Source organism: Hylaeus volcanicus, chromosome 5 (genome assembly GCF_026283585.1).
Source record: "Hylaeus volcanicus isolate JK05 chromosome 5, UHH_iyHylVolc1.0_haploid, whole genome shotgun sequence".
Taxonomy (NCBI): domain Eukaryota; kingdom Metazoa; phylum Arthropoda; class Insecta; order Hymenoptera; family Colletidae; genus Hylaeus; species Hylaeus volcanicus.
The window spans coordinates 16,903,582-16,926,181 of NC_071980.1; the positions used below are offsets into that span (position 1 = coordinate 16,903,582).

Below are 22,600 nucleotides of genomic sequence, written 5' to 3' on the forward strand. Positions count from 1 at the left end.
TTAATTTTTTATTTGCGTTTCAAAGAAAAAACAGGAAAGAGTTGAAAGTGTTGGAGGAATTTTAAGTTTGAAGATAGTGGACCTGAGGTAGCGAAAAAATCAATTTCAGGACACATACTAGATTCTTGACAAAAATATCCTTTTGATATTTAGCAAATAACTTTTCAGAGGTATAATTAAATGTAATGTTTTCCAATGGTTACGTCTACTAGCAAAAATAATTCAAAGGAAAAAAGATATCTACCAAGCTACTATAAAATTCACTTTCAGCAACTACATCTCACCACTAAATAAAAAATAACAGAACACTGGAAGAATACTTCTTCGTCGAAGGACGTATTTCTTCCTCTTCGCGAGAATCTGTTAAAACACCAACATTCTTTCTGAAAATCCAAGTCCTCCAGGGTAGATCGCAAAATGTCTGCTCGAAATGAGCAAAAAGGTTGCACCGAGACGGTTAACTTTTTAATGAAACGATTCCCTCTGCCATCGGGAGATGCAAGTGCAAGGGAGCCATTCTAGATGCCCGGAAACGAACTTTGCTACGGTGTTCAGAACCGGTGAAACGATCCATCGATGAAACCGCAATGCGACCGCAAATCGTACTCTTGGCAGTGAGCAAAACGAGAACAAATTCCGTCGACTCTGGTGTTACGTGGAGGACAGTTGCCTAGCGGTATAACTGTTCATTTGGCAACAAACGAGGGAAATCTGTGATAAAATGTCCTCTAATTATCCAAATGGCCAGTCATTATCGCGGCTTCGAGGACCTAACTGTATTCGTTGTACGAAAAATTAAACGAGCTCCTAAGCACTGGCGTCGACATGATGCGACAGTGATTTGCGTTCGTCTAATAATGAGATACTGTTAGAACGATCAAAGTTTGCTTCCTAAGTGGATTATGATTGCGTGAACTGACGGGAATGCTCGATAGACTCGTACGAATATTATGCAAAAGTTCTGATGAATAGTGATCGTGTAAACGATTGGTCAGCCATTTAGGTAAATAGTTCGAATGGATCGTGACTGTTCAAATGATTAAGTGTTTTAGAGAGATTAGGATCCCAGACATAAAGATTCATTATGCAAATTTAGCTTACATCCGAATGAAAATGATGTTAAATACAAATGTCATTAAATTCGAATTAAAGAATTATAGTTCTGAATGATTTTAAAACTAATGTTTGGTAGTGGAAATACACATGGATACCCTGTGGCGGAATGAAATGCAACTCGATCTCGTTAAGGGATTACTTGAGTTGACCTCTGCGGGAGCAAGCTGTGATTTAGCATGGTTGAAGAATCATTTATTACGCAAAAATGTCTGCACTCTGAAAGGATGAAATTGAAGTGCACGAGGTCTGAGGGTCGTAAAGTCGAAGGGATCGCCTAGGGCACGTGGTAAAGGGTCTCGTACAAGAAGATTCGACCCTCCGAATACGTTCGTGGTGAATCACCAAAGGGTATCTCTGGTCGAGTCGAATTCTTCGGAGGTACACGTACCCCGTCTCTGGAATCCGGACGTCCTCTTCCCAGAAGAAACTTTCATATTTCTAGACCTACAGGTTTGTGTCATTAAAAGTCAATGGATTGCAAAATGGGTGAACGATAATAAATAGTCGTGGAAAGCGATATATTGAAATGGGCATGTTCAGAAAAATAACATTGGGGAAATAAATTAATTGTTTGAACATTCATAGAAGAAGTATATGACAGAAAATAAAATATAAATTCCATTTTGTTCATCTTTGGATTTATCAATCGTTTATATACTACCTCAGTGTAAATCCTTATCGCCCATGTATAGGTGACGCGCCCATTTTTAATACAGCTCATTTATAAATTAAATATATCGGTTTTTATAAAAAGTCTTTTCTTCCCTAGAATGACAAAGTGTGCATATTTTCATGTCTTGCGTCTAGCTAAATCTTTTGTATGCAACTACTTATGTAATATCTTATTGTAAAGTAGCTTAGAAATACATTCATTTTGATTGCGAAGGTATTATGAAACAGAATAAAATGCACGCAATAGACTCGATTTTTACGTGGTCTTTTTCTGCACGCGCGATATAAACGTGGATGGACTTTTTAATTGTACGTGGATGGTACCATCGTCGATAATAAGAATGGAACGATTAATGACCCTTTTGTCATACGAAGCGACATCTCGTTTTTCATACGATTGTGTAACGCAACGCCATTCTACTATTTTCTTGTACCTACAGTGCTACCTCATACAATGCGGTTTGTGTTTTAGAACACGCACTGACTTTCCAGTGGCTCTCAAATCAACAGTGAACGGTTATAGCTCTTCACATACAATAAACATGGGACACGAAGAGTAATATTGGTTAATTATTCACATGTATTTAATATTGCACGAGTTACTTTATTTTCACTCCATCCACTTCGCTCTATTTTCACCTCACCTAGATTGTTCATCGTCACAGGCTTCCAAAAAATCTCAAAAAATCTAATCTACTCTTCAAAACCTCTACTACATCATCCAATAATTTTTAACCATAAACATTAAAAGCTTTCCTTGCCGACACTTGAAGCAATTACGAAGAAACTCGAGCTTCCAACATCTTTTCCTCAAAAAAAGGCTCAGGGCACAAACAATTATCCTGTGTTACACGAAGGGAAGGCTCCCACGAAAAGAAGAAACATGATAGGTGATAAATTCGTATTTCTGTCCCGAAGGAAGGAGATAATTTCAACCAAAACGCGTCTCGCAACAAAGAAACGCGCAAATCCTTCGAGCCCGAGGCTCGAGACTCGGTTCCTGCGAACTTCACTCGAAACACGGTACCCTTTGCCTGCGGCAATTAACTCTCGAGATTGCTAATTAACCCCGTGAGAACACCGGGGAGGAACCTACGCGTTTTCTACCTACTTCTCCTGCCGGCTTCGGATGCGCCGCGTTTCCGTCGCGTTTCGTTTCTTCTCCATGTACCGAGGCGAACAGGCCTCCGCGACGAGGTCCTACTACTTACTACAATGAACATACAACAACTCGGAGTACTTTCCGTTCCTTCGACCAATCGGAGAACGCCTCTCGAATGTGTGCCTCGCGGGAGAAAGGTTTGCTGTCCGAGCGGGCCCGTTACAGTCACTGATTTCATCGATGTTCGATTGTGGATGCGAATGGAAGTGATAGTATGCAAATTATGATCCATGGCAGGAGCAACTTTTGTTTCAGTCTGGTAATTCTACTTTATTGCTGGCTCGTTGGGAAAACGAGCACAAGGGGGAGCTTAGAGTTTCATTTACATTTAAATTTTATTGCAAAATTGTTGCTAATTGAGAATTGTATCTGGAGAATTGTTTCTCTTCAATATACTTTTTTTTGGCGTGCTGTGGTACTTTCTCTCGATCTGAATATTATACTAGATATTACTTTCTTCTAAGTTTGTCTCCAAGGAAAACTTCCTATGCAAAGTTATCAAACACAAATCAAGGAAGAATTCAACTAAAGGATTAAAATAATAAAGAAATAAAATAAAGAAGTATGAAAAAGAATTGTAATGTAGAGTACCAGAAGAAAACACAAAAAGGTTAATGGACTTGCTTATGATTAAACACATGTTTCAACTAATGCTCTCATTGCCACCATGAAAAATATGCATGCCTTTAAATGACAAAGTAATAAAAAAGGGAACAAAGCATAGACCATTTCAACTCCATCATGGATGGTCTTTTTCTGCTCCAAGAGATCCCTAAGATGGACCAAGCAACTCTTTAATAACTTATTAAACCGTGTACCACTATTTTACAGCGTGCTGGTATCTTTACCCTCTCGAAATAAAAAGCAGAGGTACTCCATTTTTTCAGATTAGATTACCTCCGGGAGATTAGCGTCGTAACACGAAGTGGACACGGTACGGCGAGAACGGTAAAGTAATCCTCATTCGTCTTAAGTTTTCAAGCGCCTAGACTCTTTTATCTCGAGTGACCCTCCCACTCTTCAGAGCTGGCGTTTTCATTATCGTCGTGGGATTTTTTAAGTGGCTGGGGCCACTCCGTAAGATCACGCGATCGAAGTCACTCGATGCGACACCCTCTCGTTCTCCAGCACGCGAAAACCACTCAAGGCTGTCCGCTTTTGTTGGTAAATCATTGGTGCTTATCGATACGTAAAGATGTCAAGGAGTGTTTTAATGAAACTAAGATCTCCTTAGGGTCTGCGTCGCTACGAGTGTGAATGCCTAACAGAAATGTTGCAAATATGTGTTTATCTAATAAGGATCCCTTAAATACGATTTCTTTAACTCCTTGAGTGTTTACTGACACCTTCAAAGGTAAATATACAGCTTTCAGGATCTCAGAGCAGCCAAAAATGAGAGGAACGTGTCACTTTAGCTGCAGTTAGATTTAAGGGATGAAATTATCCCTTTGAAATTCCAGCGTTGGACTTGGACTAGTTATATTCCTTATCAAATACGCTATATCTATTGAAGAAATTTGTTTAATTTAATTTACATGAATAAACATCACACAAGGACTGATTTACAATTACAAATTTATTTGGAAATATGAAGCATTCGTTTAAATTGAACAAATTTCTTCAATATAAAGGGTACGAATACTTACAGTACTGACTGTATTTTATAATAAGCACTCATTGTCTCATAATTGCAAACCTAGAAATTATTCAATGAAAATATCGTCTGGAAAAATAAGTTGCTCGATAATATCCAACGATGAATAAACAAATGTCAATAATAAACAACCACCTCGGGTTTTAATATAAATTCTATGCGCCTACGTGACACAATGCATACGCATACCAACGCAGCCACGTCTCATTACACATGCAGTCGAGTGAAGCACGAGGAACGTCCGCGTACGGTTATTTTTTCCACGCACAATTTGTCCGTTTCGTCGCGTGTTTCAGTAAATAATATCCGGCGTAGGAATAACTCGCTTCACGTTCACACCGTTCCTCGACAAGCTCATATTTAACCAATCCGATGATACGCGTCTTAATGAGATTCGCGGTTCTTTTATTTTTTCCTCGCTGGATACGTCTCGCTTACCTTGAGGGCGCAAAAGATGCAGGATTCCCTCATGCAGGCGTGTCCTGAAAGCTCCCTGAAGCTCCGCCGGAAGATGTCGAGGTGCCATAACACCTGAAACGCGAGAAAATGAATTTTCAGTTGGAGGCAAAATGAGACATGGAGAAACATTGGATACATCGTACATTTATGTGGTCTTGGTAAGCCTGAAATATTTATTATAGCAAGTTTTGTTGTGACATGTACATACGAATTTAATTGCAATTATATTTACGCAGGATAATCCACCAGTGTTGAAAGTAATATGATGAACATGAAAAGCTTCTTTGATTATCAATGCTTAAATAATATAAAAAACATAAATGTATAGTGTATCTTAAAAATTGACAAGATTTATGATAATGCTCGTGATTCATGAATATATCCATATAATTTGTAAAGGGTTGCTTTAAGTCAAAAAGAATGTATTGGCTCTTCAATAATTTCAATATTTCTTTTCGTCAGATATCCACTCCTCTAAAATTTTTAAATATGATCCAAGGATTAGAAAAATTTTTCTTTGATACAAGAATGTTAATAGCTTCGTATCAACATTTTTATTTCATTCGAAATTTTCCCCGTTCGTGTCCTTTCGTCTCATAGCGACGATATCATTATTACGTCGCGTTAATTAGTAATAAATCTGGTCTCTCCTCATCAGCGAATGGAGAATAGGAACAGGTATGCACGCAATATGAGGAAGTACATATGTAAATGCGACAGCCCCCTGCGTGGAACGAGCCTCCAACCACGCACGATAATAGTCCACCGTATCGCGAGCACATTATTATTCGGAGGGAAAGTAAATCACAATTTCCGCGGCAGTGTTCTGACGCATAGCGGAGCATTATTTTCGCCTTTCCGGCGTCACGGGATAAATATCCGGTATATTTAAAAATCGACTCGATCTTCCGCGAGGAAAGGAAATTGCGAACAGGGCAAATATGCCGCGATATTTGTTAAAAGTTTGTAAATTGAACGAATCTCTTCCTTTGGCAAGGATATAACTTGGAATATACCACGAATATAACGATCCTCTTTGTCTACTTTAGTCGAAATTACGTTTCATTTATTAATGCAATTAAGGTAATCGCGGCGTATGAAATTCTAATGATACAAGTTCCACCGCGATAGCGAGATCTGATTTAATTAGCTTCACTGGCAAAATGTGTGCCTTGGAGAAGCAACACAGGAGACCGTAACGTGACGAGCAGTTTTTTTTTTTATAGAATCCTTTGTGCGTTGGCTGTGACATAAAGATATCGACTTGCTTTAAACTATTTAATTTGTACGAATGAAATTGAACGAACTTGGATTTATATATTCAGAAAAAACTGCCTGATTATCTATCTGAATTAATTTTGTCTAATAGAAACGTTTCAGATTGTTCATTATTTAAAGAGCGGTATATAAGTTGTATTCTAAACTCTTCTAACAGTATTCTTTGAAGAATTAACTAGTTTGCGGTAGCTTCGACCCGTTAGTTTAATATAATTAATTAATTTCCCTGCTGTGCTACTATTATTCTGTCATCCCTTATCGGAGAATCATTTATTTACTCGTTTATTTTTATATTATCGTAGAAAAAAAGAGTTCAAGGAACGACGTGCACACATGCGGGAAAACGTTTTCGTTGAATGGACATGGTCTGAAAGACTCGTGGGATCCAACAAGTGAACAGGGTCCTTCCAACAGGAGCGTGTCAATATGGCTCACAGGTAAGGGCGTTCCACAATACGCGAGGGACAAGTGCACGCCCTTGTTATTACGTGCACTTCCCCTCGGCGCATAAAACAAAACATGCATTTGGTTTTCGACGACTGCAGACATGCGAGACAGCACGCTTTAAAATTTTATTTGGAACAACCAGCGAATATTGCAGTTACTTATGCAGCAATAATTAATGTAAGATAATTTAGTTCGTTTAATGCAGTCATAATTTTCAAAAAGATTTTTAGTAGGAACGTAAAGTAAAAAAATTTTGTTGATTATGTAGAAGAGAATTTATCGACCATTGTTTTAAGGGGTCGTTGACAAACATTTATGAGAAATATCGACTACACCTTGATACATATTAATTGGTCGCTGATTGACGTGCGAACTAATTATGCACCAAGAAAATGCTATGAGATACCTCAGAGTTATTCGCGGTTATTAACGAGACACTTGTTCGATCACAAGTAGATCGAACGATTATTCATTGCGAAATTCATCGATTGTGTATTCCAGTAATTTTCCTTTCACTTTATCCAACCAAACAAAATATTTTTTTCCTTTGTATTCTTGTATAGATGGATTCTAAAAAAACCTGTTGTAAATACTTTTCATATCGTAAAATAATATTGATTTCATAATACGTTCATCTAACTATATTCTTGTTGGATAGAAATTCAGGAAGTTCAATAGAAATTGCGTCCACGTACACTTTAGAATTCCAGGACGCTCTAAATACCTAATTATTGTTGCGTGACTGCGGGGCATTCATTCAGATCTCTTTTATGGAATAAACTAGCATTTAAACTCTTTATACTCGAACACTTCCAGACAACCTTGCCTACAATTTATTCAACATTGTAAACGGATTTCACTGAAAGTTTTTTTTATATCAAACAAATTAAAGAAGATAAGAAATTTAATCCAATACTGCGAGATTCGACTATGGTTATTTTTATTTATGAGGATCAAAGTTTCAATCAAGAGTTTCATTAAACATTAGAATCAAATAAATAAATAAAAAACAATTAGTTTACAATTGTTAACAAATAGTTTCAGATCTCTGTTGAAATATTTGTGAAGGATGAAGAGTTTATCAAGAGCTTATCAATACCTATTCGCATCCCTCCAAAATCGTTCAACTTTAATAAAATTATAATAAATCAACTCATCCCCGAGGTTCACACGCAATCACACTGTTTTCGCGCGCAACATACCCGTAAACCGGCCGATTTCGCCACAAAAGCGACACGTTTCCCACCGCGATCGTGCTAATTTGCATGTGCAGCCAACAATTTCACGCGATTTCCATGCACACACGCTCGATCGGTTCATTATACCGAATTAACCGCGTACTCGTCTAAACAGAGCCCTTGTCCCACCGCGGAAACGCGTTTCATCGCACCTAAATGTGCCGCAATTTAGCGACTCTGATCTGAAAACGGTTCATTCACAATCAATTCGACGCTAACATGGCGAAGAAAAAGAGGGAAAAATTGAACGACACGATGCATTCCAATTTCCTCGCGACTTAATGAACTGGTGGTCGGAGTTATTATCGATGAACTGCGCGAATATCGAACGTATACCTTTCGAGTCGACCGCAAACGCCGCGAGAGCAACCATTAACTCTTTGCGGCACGAGAATTTGAGAGGCCTTTAGATCATTAGTGCAGGGGGGAGCAGAAAAAAATTGTGAGCGGTGAAACACTTTTACTTTGTTTTGACATAGTCTTGAGTTGATCCGCAGTAACGTTTCGCTTTGAAAAAAAGAAATTCTTTTCTCTGTTGTGTATTAGATCCATTTCAACAGAAGAAGAGCGTTATTATAATTCAGAAGTTTAAATAAATGTAATGCAGTCTATGTTCTCCTTGTAAATATTATAATTTTTTTTGTTCAAAATCATTAACGAAAAGAACAATAACCTATGTTTTTATTTAAATTTATACTATTCCAAGTATCAGTCTTTACTTTTTTAGATTTTTAAAAGGAAGTACATTCGTTAACAACAGTGAGATCAGTATGAATATTGTATCAAGGAAATGTGTGGGTATTTAAGTGAACACTTTCCAATGCATGCAAAAGGACATTTTCTAAACGATCGCCAAAGTTAGGCATCGCGAAGCAAAGAGTTAAATGTGTGTCGACTCTGTTGTGTTTTCTCCATTCCACGCTTCGTTCACACGTGGCGACGTATTTAGGACGTCAAAAAAATTGAGGTCACGGTACACCTTAGGGGGGATCGATATTCTTGAGTTTTGCGGATCTAATGCTCGAATACTGTTATTGTTTACCGCAATACGATGGCGTATGAACTTGTCAGAGACAAAGTGTGACAAGGTGTCATTACCACGATGAGGAAAATGCGATGAATGGCGTTCAACTGCGATAGGATTCAGAAGAAACTCTGCTATCAATCTGCTGGATCTGGAACTTATAATTACTTTGGATAGATACTATAATTAACAAACTTTCGATAGCATGATTCGAGTCACCAGATTCACAGTAGTTGATTTCAAGAGATGATTGTCTTGATACCAATGAGTACTATTAAAGGTAAACAGGAACTCAAATATTCAACATGAAACCTTGGCTAGCGAAGCATTGAACTCCAAAATTTCAACGATGAATAGAACTTCAGCATACTATATTCCAACCCTCTTAAAAATCGTGACAAAATCCCTCTCAAAATCTCACTGTTATTTTGCAATACCATTACTGTTTACTTATTACAATTGTTCGTTACTATACTATAATATATGATCTTGTTATTGCTGAAGTATGATGGTGATTGATCAAGACAGAATTTAAGAAAGTTATTTCCTCATTAAACCGCCATTGAGTTACTTTCAATAATATAGTGCACGAATGAGAAGATGATACCAAAGGGGACCTAGGTCTGTACATACTATAATTTGCTCTGTGGGGATGACAACGCATCAAGAAATCTTTTGGACCAACTACTCCCTCCACTTTACTCCAATACTTTGATCTATGAATAACAATATTCGTTTCAAACACAACCTAGAGACACAACCAAAATCATCCCCCAAAACACCATGGCGCATCAACCTGACGACTCCAGACCTCAGGTGGTCACGATTTAAACAAGCACCACCGGCCAGAAAATCAACAGGTAGAAGCTCGAGAGTTCGAGATACAGTAACGGTAATCCCGTGTTATTCTAGCGTATCCAACCGCGCCATAAGTCGTTTACTTCGAGCACCGTGGGCACGGGTATCGCGATAGCAACAAACAGAAAAGGATCAAACCTTGGCGATCTGGAAGAGGGCCTGCCTCCTTGGTCTCTGCTCCTGCTTCATCGTCCTTCCTCGACCCGCCAGCTCTTGCATGGACGGCTCCGTATCGACAAGCACGCGCGATTATCCACCGAACGCTCAATGATCATCCACGATCGATTTTTAATGAGGTATCGCTAACACTGTACATCATCCACAGAGTGTTGGTAAACACAGACACAAGACTACGCGAGGGTTGCGCGCAAAGCAGTACTCTCTTAGCCGGGCGTCGGTGCAACAATGCCCGGATAGGGCTGGGACCGCTTGAGACCGACGCCAGCGCCCGTGGGACTCCTGCGGACAGGTACGGAAACGCGCGGAACCAGCGAGCGCGTCTGTGGACCGGTGTACGTGCTATAGTGACGGGTATAGTACGGCGTGTAGTACGCTATAGTGCACTAAAATGAAACCCAAAGACCTCACAGGAACGCAATCGAGCGCGAGAGATCCCCTTCGTGTTTACTCCGCCGCTCGGAGTCCTTTTCTTCTTCCTTTGGCGCGCTTTGACATCGAGGGTACATGCGACTGGGGGGTTGTTAGACCTCTGTTGCATGAATTTTATATGACGATCTTCTCATCTTTTACTCTTAGGCACGGCTGAATTTTCCGCGGGCCTGTTTATCTGTACGGCAGAGGTCAACGCGAATTACGCGTAAGAAGTAAGCCACTATGTATAGTGGCTAAAACAGTATTTCCAACGCTTATTACTTAAATTACACAACTGATATTCACCCCTCGAAACATAGTGGAGCTTCCCTTTCGAAAGGTTCGGGTTGAAAAAGTAGAGGAGCGGTTGGATGGTTGGGTGAAGATGATCAGCGCTGATAGGAAATGCGTCCCTGTTTTACTACAGTGTACACAAGCGGCCATTTTTACTACGGGGCCCCGGCGTGGGTGAGAAGCCCGGGGTCAGTTGTAGCGGCGCGTGGTGGGGGAAAAGGGCGCGAGTAGGGAGAGCCAAGTTTTCGAAGGAGCGGAAAGGGGAAATGGTGAACAGGGCCTCGGAAGAGGGCCCGACGTGGAGAGCGGGATCATTGAGGCGCGAGTGACGGTATCATACAGGGGCACAGGAGGACGAGTGGGGGCCCGAGAGACAGGGCAATCATGGGACTGACAACGTTTTTACGTTACGCTACGATGCTACGAGATTGTTACGCAATTTGATTCGGGAAAGAATGAACGGGTAATTTGGGAACTCTCCCACTTTCTTCCTCCTTCCTCCAATGACGGTACGTATCTCGATTTGAATTTTATCGCACAGGCCAACGCGCTAATTTGCGCGAGGGGAGGGCGGGTTCCTTTGTCAGCGTGTGAATTGATTGTGACTTTGTAATCGCGCGGGAAAGACACCCCTGTGTCATCGTTGCTTTGGTAAATGAATATTCTGTGTTCGTACCGAACTCGAATTTAATTGAGAACGATGTATCCATTGATCGAAGTTGTGTGCTTACTGATTAGACTATCGGTGTTCCTCTTCATTCATGCGTATACTGTTTGCGAAGTTTATTATTTGGTTTATTTTGTAAACTATTGAAATCCTATATTCTCTTGAAAATGAACGACCATCTGAGGATGAGATTTTTGTTAGTCAGTACAATCAGAAAATGAGTTTACTTAATCTCTTCAAACTATTTAAAAAGTTCACTTTTGACATCTTAAATATCCGTAGAACTATTAATTTAATCTTTGAGTCAATATTTAGAAATTAAAATAAACCCACGCAGAAATTGTAACACTGTAACGTCTCCAGATGCAACATCGACTGAACGTATATTTTAAATTTATAAACGAACACAATTTGGCCCAATTTTTGGACGATAAACATTACTTGCAAAACGCAGCCCAAAGTGAATTACGAAAAATATGGATTTCAAACGAAAGAGTGCCACTTATTTGCGGTTGTTAAGTAAGCGAAATGGTTGCAATCGTTTTCTTCAATCGTGGGCTCGCATATGGTCGTTCGTCGAGCGCAAATCGATAAACGGCGTCAAATTTTTCTGGATATTCGTACAATGGAAAGAAAGGCCTGTTACGTTACTGGTAGTTGCAACAGAGTGCATACATAGGCACGCAACGAGCCTGTAATTGCACGTGCATGCGAGTAGCTGAGCCCCGTTCGAGCGCAAACGTCGACACGTGTTAGGCGGTAAACGTTTAAAGACAAACGTTTTTTTCCTCCAATGGCGAAAATATGTTACGAAGTGACTTTCGTGTCAGAAAACGGCACGATAGAAGCCAGTTAAACGTCGTCTCGTTCCAAATAGGAAATATAAAAGGGGAACGATTTACCTGACGCCCTCGCAACCGGTCTTCGCTTCGCAACGCGTCGTCCAGTGAGCGGAGATACGCGATCCACACGGTTTTGCTTTCGAGAACAGTGTGTAATCTCTGGTGTTTTCTATTTCCAGAAATAGAGACAAATTTTTGATTATGAAAAGCAAGCATTCGTTCATTTCAAAGATTGGATTGTTAAAAGCAAGGAAGCATTTGTTTATTTTAGATTCTAAGACCTGAGTGACCTTCATCATTTGTAAATATTACGAAATTAAGGATTTGTTTATGTGTAGAAATTTTGCAAAGTGGGAATTGTGTTACTTAAAGAAAGATTTTGATAGTAGTAAAAAAGTGAAACTTAGGATTTTAATATAAAATTGAAAATATTTACAAAAAATAAAAGATCCATCTGAAATTGAGGATTTTCATACGATGATGTTCCTATTCACAACTTCCATTTCATAAATTCATAGAATATACTTGCCCAAGAGGACCTACAACGAGACCAAGCAAGCTATAATAATTAATAACGCTCAACGACTAACAGCATCGGTTAAGATCATTTTGCACAAGCTTCCAATGATCCAACACATTCCAAACATTGCATGATATCCCTTAAATTCATCGCATCGAAGAAAGAAAGAATATTTCTACCCGATACGCGTTTCCACCGCGGGAAAGCGCGAACTGCGTAACTGTGGCAGCGAGTTTAAGTGGCACTGGCTCCGACACAGCCACTTCAATTAGGGGACGATATTCCTAAGCACGTAGGACGCCAGTTTTCCATAGGTCTGGCGGTATTTGAGCATTTCCAGACGCCACTTGCTGGGACCGACGACAATGAAGGACTTTCTTTTCGGAAGAGCAAAACGAATCGTGATAACAAAGAGCCTGCTAAGTCTCACGGTCATGCTAGCCTCTCGTCTTCACTTCGGGATGCTTCGCAGACCTCCGAGTTTTACGAGAATCGTACACCAATATGTCTGGTAGACCTTCCACATTTCCTTTTTTTGCACCACACGTGTTCACTTCGATTCTTAACTATTCCGGAAACACTCGCCTGGAGTTAGGGCTTGCGTGACTGTTAGCTTTTGTCTGTTCACCCCAAAATCATGTGTTGGTGCGGTGACTCTGTTCCACCGGAATTCAATACAAGGATATCCGTGAAACGAAGCTATTGGAATTGTTAGATCTTAATTGGAATACGGTTCTAGTATTTGGCTTTCTAGAGTACGTTCCTTTATATTTGGTTCAGAAATTATAAACGTGTATAGCTTAATCTGTAGGAGCTTAGGAACGCTTTTGACTCTCGTTATACTGATTAGATATTTAGTTGAAGAGGCTCCAATAAAGAGGATCGCGTTTCTAATGAGTTGCTCGAGCGAGAGTGAGGTTCCTCCCACGTCAAGCGCAATAGCCCCGAGACCTCACTCTCGTTTGCCCGAGCGATCCAAATACAAATAGATTTTAATGAAAATGACGGTCTCGTAGGCACATGGTACTATGTAGGTGTACATCACTCCGAAGCTTTCTCGAAATCATTGTCTTCGACTGTAGAAGACGAATTCTTGTGCACGTTGCGCGAAAGCGTTTATCTTGTCCAGAAAATGTGGGCGGGAAATGCAACAGCGACAGCCTTTGTTTGTGATGTTCGAATAGTTCGAAGCAGCGGATGATGAACAGACGGTAATGTCAAGTTGAGAAAGTCATCGGGCCCAGCGTGCTTGCGGTCTTTACACGCAGCCCATTATCCTACTTATCGACGCTCCTGCAGATTCTTTGCAAGTACATTCTCGTTAACACTAAACCTACCAACGTTCATTCGTCTAACGTTCATTCACTATTTATATCGCGATGGAACAAATGATTAGTCTTAAAGACACTTTTCTTAATTAAATACAAAAATATTTTACGTCGAATTAAATTGAATAATTGCGTGAAACAATTGTATATAAATCATGTGTTGCATGTAAAAATTGGGTAAAAAAGTATCAAAAGGGTCATTTCACCGGTCGTGGTAGATTTAGTGTTAAATGGGCGTGCACGAGGCGTATCAACAGCAAGACGGGGTTCAATGGCTTATTGTACACGGAGTAATCTTCTTAGTCTACCGCTGCTTTAATTTTATTTTATCTTATGAACATTATTTCACGGTTTTTCAGAAGTTCCAAATGAAACTTATATCGACACATTTGATAAAGTATATTTGTTAAATCGTAATATTGCTAAACCATTCAGAGGGTTACTTCCGAGGTATTCAGTATGGTCTTACTGTTTATTAATTTGCTAGTAAGCTAAATCCCGTAGATCATGTTGACTAGGATCGTCTACGTGAAAGCGTGCCATTAAATTTCAATATTACACGACACGAGCCACGTTAAGACCGCGTCGAATAGCTACAGGGATTGTTTATTCATTAGCTCGCTGCGTACACCAGCGATATTAAAAGGCAGAACACAATAGCAACAAGGAGTAACAGTACTTTCCAACGTGAATAATTTCAATACGTGTCGAACAATTGAAATCGTCCAAATGACACGTTTGATGAACATACATCGTGACATACCCATGAGTTTTTTTTTTTATTCAAATTCACACACATTCACACTCCATAAAAATAGAATATTTTTTTAACGAATATTACTGTTTTCTCCACGAATTTTCGCTTAACTGCACCCCAAAAATTTCGTGTAAAATCTAGTTTACGGGAGGTTAACCGAAATCTGTTTAAAATCCTTCAACTCGCACCCTTATTTCGAAAAATGCCACTCGAGAAACCAGACACTTTGTCAGCGAGCTCCTAACCATTTGGTGGTGCCTTGCACGAAACAGCCGTTCCTTTTTTTCTCGATATTAGAGTTAAATACACAGCACGCACGTTCCAGGCAGCAATTCAACTGCCTCTCGATATGCACACCCCTTGGAGGGTTTCAGCGGAGCATCTGTCGCCATGCAGCACCCTTCGACGCGATGCAGGTGATAAGTGCGTGTCCTTCGATTCAAGTTTTACGCACTTTTATCCCTTCAGGAACATTCGCGTTTCGCTTTCGTCGCAATGACAGTACACAATCGATTTTACGATATCCGTACTGACAAGCAAATGCTATTACGTATAGCTGTAAGCGAATTTCTGTTATCCACAGGACAGTGGTGTAACTAACAGCTTCAAGCCTAGTGAGCTACAAATTGGGATGAGATTCTTGTAGTCTGTCCCTTTAAATCTTAAACAATCTTAAAAAAAGATGATACGATGTTTCTACTATTTTTTTATTCGGAATATTTAGGTCAATATTGAAAAGAAATTAATTGTAGCCAGCTGTATTCCATTGGAATTTTATTGGAAAATTTTTACCGAGTTTATACTACTACTAGGTTTATAGGTTTACTTGAGGCAATATCCAAATTAGATAATAGTCACTAATCTCCTACTCCAAGGAATTCAGTAAAACCAACTGAATTCAAATAATGATCACAATTAAAAACGAAAGGAAAATATTATCAGCGTTTAAACTGCCAAACGAATCAAGTTAATCCATACAAGATTCAGCCCTGACGTGGTTGAATTTTCATCCTCCAGAAAAAAATATTCTGTAACCTGTGGGTCCGAGGGTTTCAAGAGCGCAGGTGTAGCCCACAGGATCAACGTGTCAGCTTGAACGTTGCTAGGTCGATGGAAAGGGGACGCAGGTTCAACCTACAGGTACAAAAGAAGCAGGTAAGGGATTTTCGCTCCGAAGGGGTCGTAGAAGCTACCTGCTGGATTTACAGATACACAGGCGATAATCGGAGGCTGCGACCGAATCACCTCGACTTTCAGGTGTCTAGTCTAGCGAGTGAGACGAGTTTTCATTCGTATCCAGTGACCTGTGACTCTATGGAGGCCACCATGATTCCATCTTATGTGCAGGGAATATTTACATCTGAAACGATATCCACGTAAGGTGCTTCAGTCTCCAGATGGCCGAGGGTTTGAAACTTGAGAAGCACTTGGGGAACTTGGATTTTTGGTTCTGTTTATCGTCAGTTGATGAAAAGAACCAATCTCTTGTTACTGATGAGATAGATGTGCGACGAATATCTCTCATTTTTTACGCATGTTAGAGGTTTGTTAAATAGGTTTAAAACTCCTGTTAAATTTTTCAATTGAATTATATTTTCATGAATTTTCATGAATTACATTTCCATTTTCATTTTCATTGAATGATAAATTTTACAATAAGTGTTCGTTAAATAGATTTAAATTATCTGTGGAACTTTCCAACTGAATTTACAGTAGCTAATAATTATTTCATTAGTAAATATCTCTCTTCGATGCCATAATGGCGGACGGCGTCTTCGGCTGGGGTTGCGAAGTAGCGGAGGACGAGCAAAAAGCAGAGTCGTGCAAGTATTCGGTTGGACACGTTGCACGCGAAACCCTTTCCTTTCACCGTGATCCGAGCACGAGCACAGGGAATGCGTGGCTCTTCTGCTCTTACGGTGACATTTATTCTTGGCTGGATGACCCGAGAACACCTGCAATCCGCCTGATTGACCTCGAGTCCGGCAGAGTTCCTCAGTCTCATTGACGCTTAACGAAGACAAACTGCTCTATCGCATTAATCGATGGTGCATCGAACAACTGTGACGTAATTGTTACCACACGTATTGACATTGAGGTATGATAATTAATCCATGGCGAGAATAACGTGTTTGGTCAATGAGATTCGATTTCATTATTGGAATGCAAACTATGTCATCATCGAGGAGAAAGCCTGGTGTTTTTATTCCATATCCTTGATACAATTTTTAAATGAGTATTGTTGTGTGTGTTACATGCAATCCTTTGAATTTTTGTTTGTATAGTTGGTGCAAGCCACGTAATAAATAATTACTTTGTGTATGTTGCTAATTTTAAAATAACGGTTGGACAGCGTATCTGCATTTGCGTGTTCAGAAACTGCACAGAGATTTTTCTGAAATTCTCGAGCTCGAAAATAAAAAGTTTAGAGATGGGTTCGCAGATCCGAGATTAGGCGGTGTTCCTAGCATGCGCGTTTCCGGATTACATAGATTGTTAAGCAAATGAATGCACGTGCACTTCTCGTCGGCAGATAACAGTATGAAAACGTGCACCGTTAACGTCGTTAGGGTTGTTTACTTAAATCTCATTAAGTATTCTGTAACATCAGTCTTCGATAAGAGCCATCCATAATTTATAGGAATTATGCAGAGAAAGATTGCTTCAACCATTTTCAATTGTTTTCAGCTGTAACATTCACCACAATTTGTAATTTTCAATGTTTCATTAAAGTGATGTTCATGCAACGGATCAATGACCGTCGACCACAGATTCTTAATTGACCAGGGGACCAATCAGGTATACAAGGTACTCTAAGTAGATGACAACCACAAGACACGCCCCAGTATTGGTGCTTCGTTAGACCCCTGATGAAGCTCCATAGCTACAATCCCGAGGAAACATTTGAACGCTTTAGCAAAAGAGAAATTCAAGGTTCATTGCTTCTAGTTGTATTAATAATTAAAATTTATAGTCGTTGCACTCATCTATTTAATGAACTGAAGCTATATGATGATGATACTTTGGGGTTGATCAGTGACATACATAAAATATAATCTTATTTTACATTATATTGATTCTTCGGAATATCAAACTGACAATAAACTAAACTTCATCAAATATCCCATTTAAAAATGTCCTTCATACTCGAACAGTTATTTCAATCATCAACTTCATCTTAAGACACTATTTCCAAAAACTTTAAAATATTTTTATATAGAATTTCATTTGTCTTCCAATATATTTTTAACTTGGAAAAAGAATAAATAAATATTCATGTCCTCATAATCTCATAAATATTCGTACCCTCTGTGTCTATTACAAGAATTCGTCTCAATTAAATCATAGATTTGATGTTTCCAAATAAATGTTTCATTGTAAATATGTGCATGAATAAACATAACGCATGTATATTTTTATAATGAAAAATTAATTTGGAAACATCGAGCCTATCATTTAATTTAGACTTTCTTCAATAGATATAGAGGGTACTTATAAGTTTCGTGCTCCTTTTAATATTATATTTAATAATAATAATTAGGTTCGAAGATGTCGAAACGTGACGTCTTACAATATACAGGGCCTTTGTAGAGGCTTGATAGTGGTCTTAATCAAGAAGTTTGCCAAGTGGGAGAATCCTCGATGAAGGAATTGAGTCTGAGTGGAGGTAACGCGACATTTGGAGTTGCTCATTGTACATTGCGCACGTGCCCGCTGTAAGCAGGAAGAAGCGGCAAGCCGAGCGCATTGATATCGTCCCAGTGCAGCGGGGAAGGGAAAGTGGAATCGTTGCAACTGCGTGCACCTGCGACCGATTCGCTTCCTACGAGATTTCGCGGGCGAATTCGCAACAGCGGGGAGCGGTCGTAACGATCGCAGAGAAAAAGGAGACCTCGAGAGTTGATTACTTAGCGATGAGATTAAATTTAAAACGTGCTCCTCGAATGGGAGGCAATTTCAGCGTCCAGGCAGAGATGGACAAGATTCTTCATGTAGGTAAGGATATTTCGAACACGGAATGAAATACACATTTGATTCATTATTTTTTCAATAAGAATTAGAATTTAAATTAAACAATGAAATTTCAGTCGAAGTCGTGCATGGATTTCTAAGCACAAAATTTATTATAGTAATTTCGAGTTGTCTCAGTCTTCTGTTAGAGTCATAGACTTATACGTAATATATTCTGTCTTACTTTTTTATACTTTCTGTAATATTTTATCCTTTTGCTAGGTAATTAGTACTGCAAATTTGATATAATAAAAATAATGAAATAAAAAGAATACATTTAATATATAGTATTATGTTCTGCTTTTGTATAAAGACATATACATATCTTTTTTAAAATAGTTCGAGTCAAAGTGGTCGATATTGGAGCCAGTTTGTATGGTGTTCTACCCCATCGCTACTGATTACCGTGGGCTCCATAATCGATTCGCCGATTGCGTGCATTTCTGACCATAAATTACTCGGACCTAGCCCTCCTGGAACTCACGTGTAATATGTAGATTTATTCGCAACTGTGCACCTTCCCGAGAGTAAGACGTAACATGCAAGTAACTATTTGTCTAATTTAATGATAAGCGCATTTCTGCTGGGACGAATGCACCTAACGATCGCGATCTCCATCAAACGACTCAAATAATCTGTTGGGCTGATGAATTCCATTCTGATGAACTGCGAATGCATGTGAAACAGCAATTTCTGCATTGCGTTTAATTTGTATACCCTTAATTTAAACCAAACATAACGTTTGCGCTGGCTGGAGTAAATAAACAAGACGTTACTGCTCCTGCAAACTGTGTATAATAATTATTGGCATATGAAAATTATTCTACACGATAATAGTACTTCTTCGCTCTATTTAACGCAGGAGAATTATTATTTTACGCGTGTGATTTGTGTACTTTTAATTCAATTAATAAATACTGCTTTTGTCGGCTGAATCTCTAAATGAATATTTGTTTCTTTTGGCAAGTCGAAACGTTTTCAACCCTGCCTAGAGAAGAAATAAGAAACTTCTTGCCTAATTGTATATCGAAATCGATTAAACATTTTCAACAACCCGAAAGCCTCGATTCCTAGGAAAAAGTGAATTTTATCGTACTATTTATCGCCTCGTCTCACCTTTCAAACCATTACCTCTATCATTAAACACAGCACGGTCTAATAGCACCTATCAGAAACACCGAAGTTGGCTGATCGTTCTCATCTAACTGGGCCAATCTCATCGGAACAGTGGAAGACGAAAGTTGCGCTTTAGAAATCGCTCTTTCCTATTTTTCCCCCCCCGAATCTGGCATTCCCCGTTAGTCGCTAATTTATGCCATTACTGTTACAGTTGCGCAATCGCGCGGATCACGAGTCCTTTCACTGCGGACAGGGTCTTCTGCCTGGCGTCTTTTCTCTACGTGGTTCTAGCTGAATCTCCATTTACTATGCCACATTTCGCACGTGCGCCGCTCACCGTCAGCAGTACACGACGAAAAGAACCGCGGAACACGACGCCTGAAACGGTACGAGGAGATAAATGATCGTCTTCCGAGGGGATAAGATTTGCTATAAATAGTGCAAACAAAACAACGCTTTATTTCAGGCCCCTGCAATTTTGCAATATTTCTTCGCTTCGGTGCGTTCATTAATTATTTCCCGAATCATTTATCTGCGATACCAGACGTCACGAAAAGTAACAACCATTGATTATACTATTCCCGGACCATTCCTCTACGGTGACTATTTTTGGAGGATTCCTGATAGTATGCATGCATGCGATCCTTTGATAATCCATCGTTTAAGATTTAAATACATCGGAGCTTGTTCGTGTTTATTGTATTGTTATAAATTAAATTAATGTGTAGAATATTTCGATCTTTTATTTATTCCTGGATTAACTTTATGGTTGTTTCTCTGAAATAAATTATTTATTATTGAATTTTTTACTTCATTATTCGGGAAAATTATTACAAATCTAAAAAGTTCTGATTATACCAAGTGCTTTGAGACTTAAATTTAAGATTTTTCCAAAAGTGGAGTTAATCGATTTGTGCAGTGAACGGCTCTATTATAAATACCAGAACTTTATAAATCTTTACCTATAAATTATAAGACTATCCAGACGAATAGACATTACCTTTCCCATTGCACCTTCGCCTTTAAAGAACAAAAATGGTCTTTGACACTACCCGTTCGAATTACTAGCGACACGTTACCAAGAAAAGCCTAGAAAAAGAAACGAACGTGACTGCAAAAACGAAAGTCGGCAGACAGGAGTCTTCCTCCAGCAGAAAAACCAAAGCAATCGTGAACTCTGAACCCCAGCCCTTTCTTTCCCTAGAATTATTCAGCATCCTGGCTCGTCCATTTCCCTTTCTTGTGCCACCGCAAAGATTCTAGCTCTCCGTTCTCCAAGGTGCTGCTCGCACGTGCGCCGCTCGTTCCAGCAAAAGGAAGAGAAACGCGGTCGAAGAAGAGGACGCTGCGCGCGGCGAAACAGGTTTCCTCAGGAGAATGCTGGGGGCACTCGTCTCTCGGTCCACGAAAACCGTCAACACGGAGCGTACATGGCGAAGTGGGGTGAAATTCTCATCTATTGGATACAAATTTCGAATAATTAATCCAAGATAAACCACTGATCCCGTTGCTCGATGAAGAAAACTCGGAATTCGAGGCAGTAGATGAAGTAAAACTTTCTTTTGGCCTCTGCACCAAATGATAATCGTCAGGTCAGGACATATGCCGTCGCATCTTGTGGCTTAATTAAGCTCTGTCTATTCTGATTCGAGTTTTAATTAGAAAATGAAATATTTTATAACGGACGAACTAACTGTTCACTGTTACTCAACTGTTTCATCAATGTCGTTAATAAATCACTGGGTGTTGGTTTTATTCCTTATTTACTACTCGAATTAAATTTTTCCTAACCCTGATACCCGGTTGCGAAGTTATACTAACAAACAAAGATGGTAAATGAAACGGTGTATAAATAGACAGTAAAATTCTCATTCGTTCAACGTAAAGTAATACAATATTTCATTTCACGAATCAGATTTTGAATATAATTCAACGTGCAACGATCGAAGAGTTGTTTACTTTTTATTCGAGAGGCCACTTCCAGGAGTTTGTGGAACGTGCTTCTCTTCTGCCTTTGCGCCGGCCAGCCGATTTATGCGCACAAGAAACAGTTCCGATCGAACGAGCAGAGTGGCGCAGAGGAGCGGAACTTGCGCAAACGAGAAACGATCTCGCAACTGCTGCGAGTTTACATGGAATTCCTGGCGAATGTGTTAGAGCTGGAGATGAGATTTAGATCAAATATCAGAATCGACGAGACTCGGCCTTGCGTGAATTTTTCAGCAAATGCATAGTCTGCGAATGACATCGAAACCTGGTAGAGCATGAATGACAGATCTAAATTGAGGAGGTCATAGTAAGTGATTTATTAACATTTTCGACCGCTGGGTTTAGGTCATTTTTAGTTATACCATCAGTACTGGAACTACAGTGGGACTATCTCCAAAGGCAAATGTATCGATTCAGACTTATGTCTGCAAATTGAACTAGATCCTATCGTGCTGACTCCCAGGGATCGGTATGACGATGGAGAAACAACTTTATGTAAACCATGCACTCATGCTTGCAATTACTGATCTGTAATGAAGCGTTCCTCGAATGGAACGCTGCTCAATGTGGCGGT

At 39.5% G+C, this 22,600-nt stretch overlaps 1 protein-coding gene across 4 annotated transcripts in view; it reads right to left on the bottom strand.

Moving 5' to 3' along the window:
* Nucleotides 1–22,600, bottom strand: part of LOC128876566 (uncharacterized) — a 101,912-nt gene that overhangs the window by 23,685 nt on the left and 55,627 nt on the right. For 2 of the 4 annotated variants that reach the window (XM_054123040.1, XM_054123039.1), the window contains exons 1-2: nucleotides 10,047–10,112; nucleotides 5,043–5,135 (exon numbers count right to left, since the gene is read on the bottom strand). The exons of 1 other annotated variant lie outside the window; for it this stretch is intronic. In XM_054123040.1, coding sequence (XP_053979015.1) covers nucleotides 5,043–5,135; nucleotides 10,047–10,097 — 144 coding nt within the window. In that variant the 5' untranslated portion in view covers nucleotides 10,098–10,112. Of the gene's footprint in view, nucleotides 1–5,042; nucleotides 5,136–10,046; nucleotides 10,113–22,600 lie in introns of those variants that run through there. One more of the 4 variants, XM_054123036.1, reaches the window with a different exon arrangement.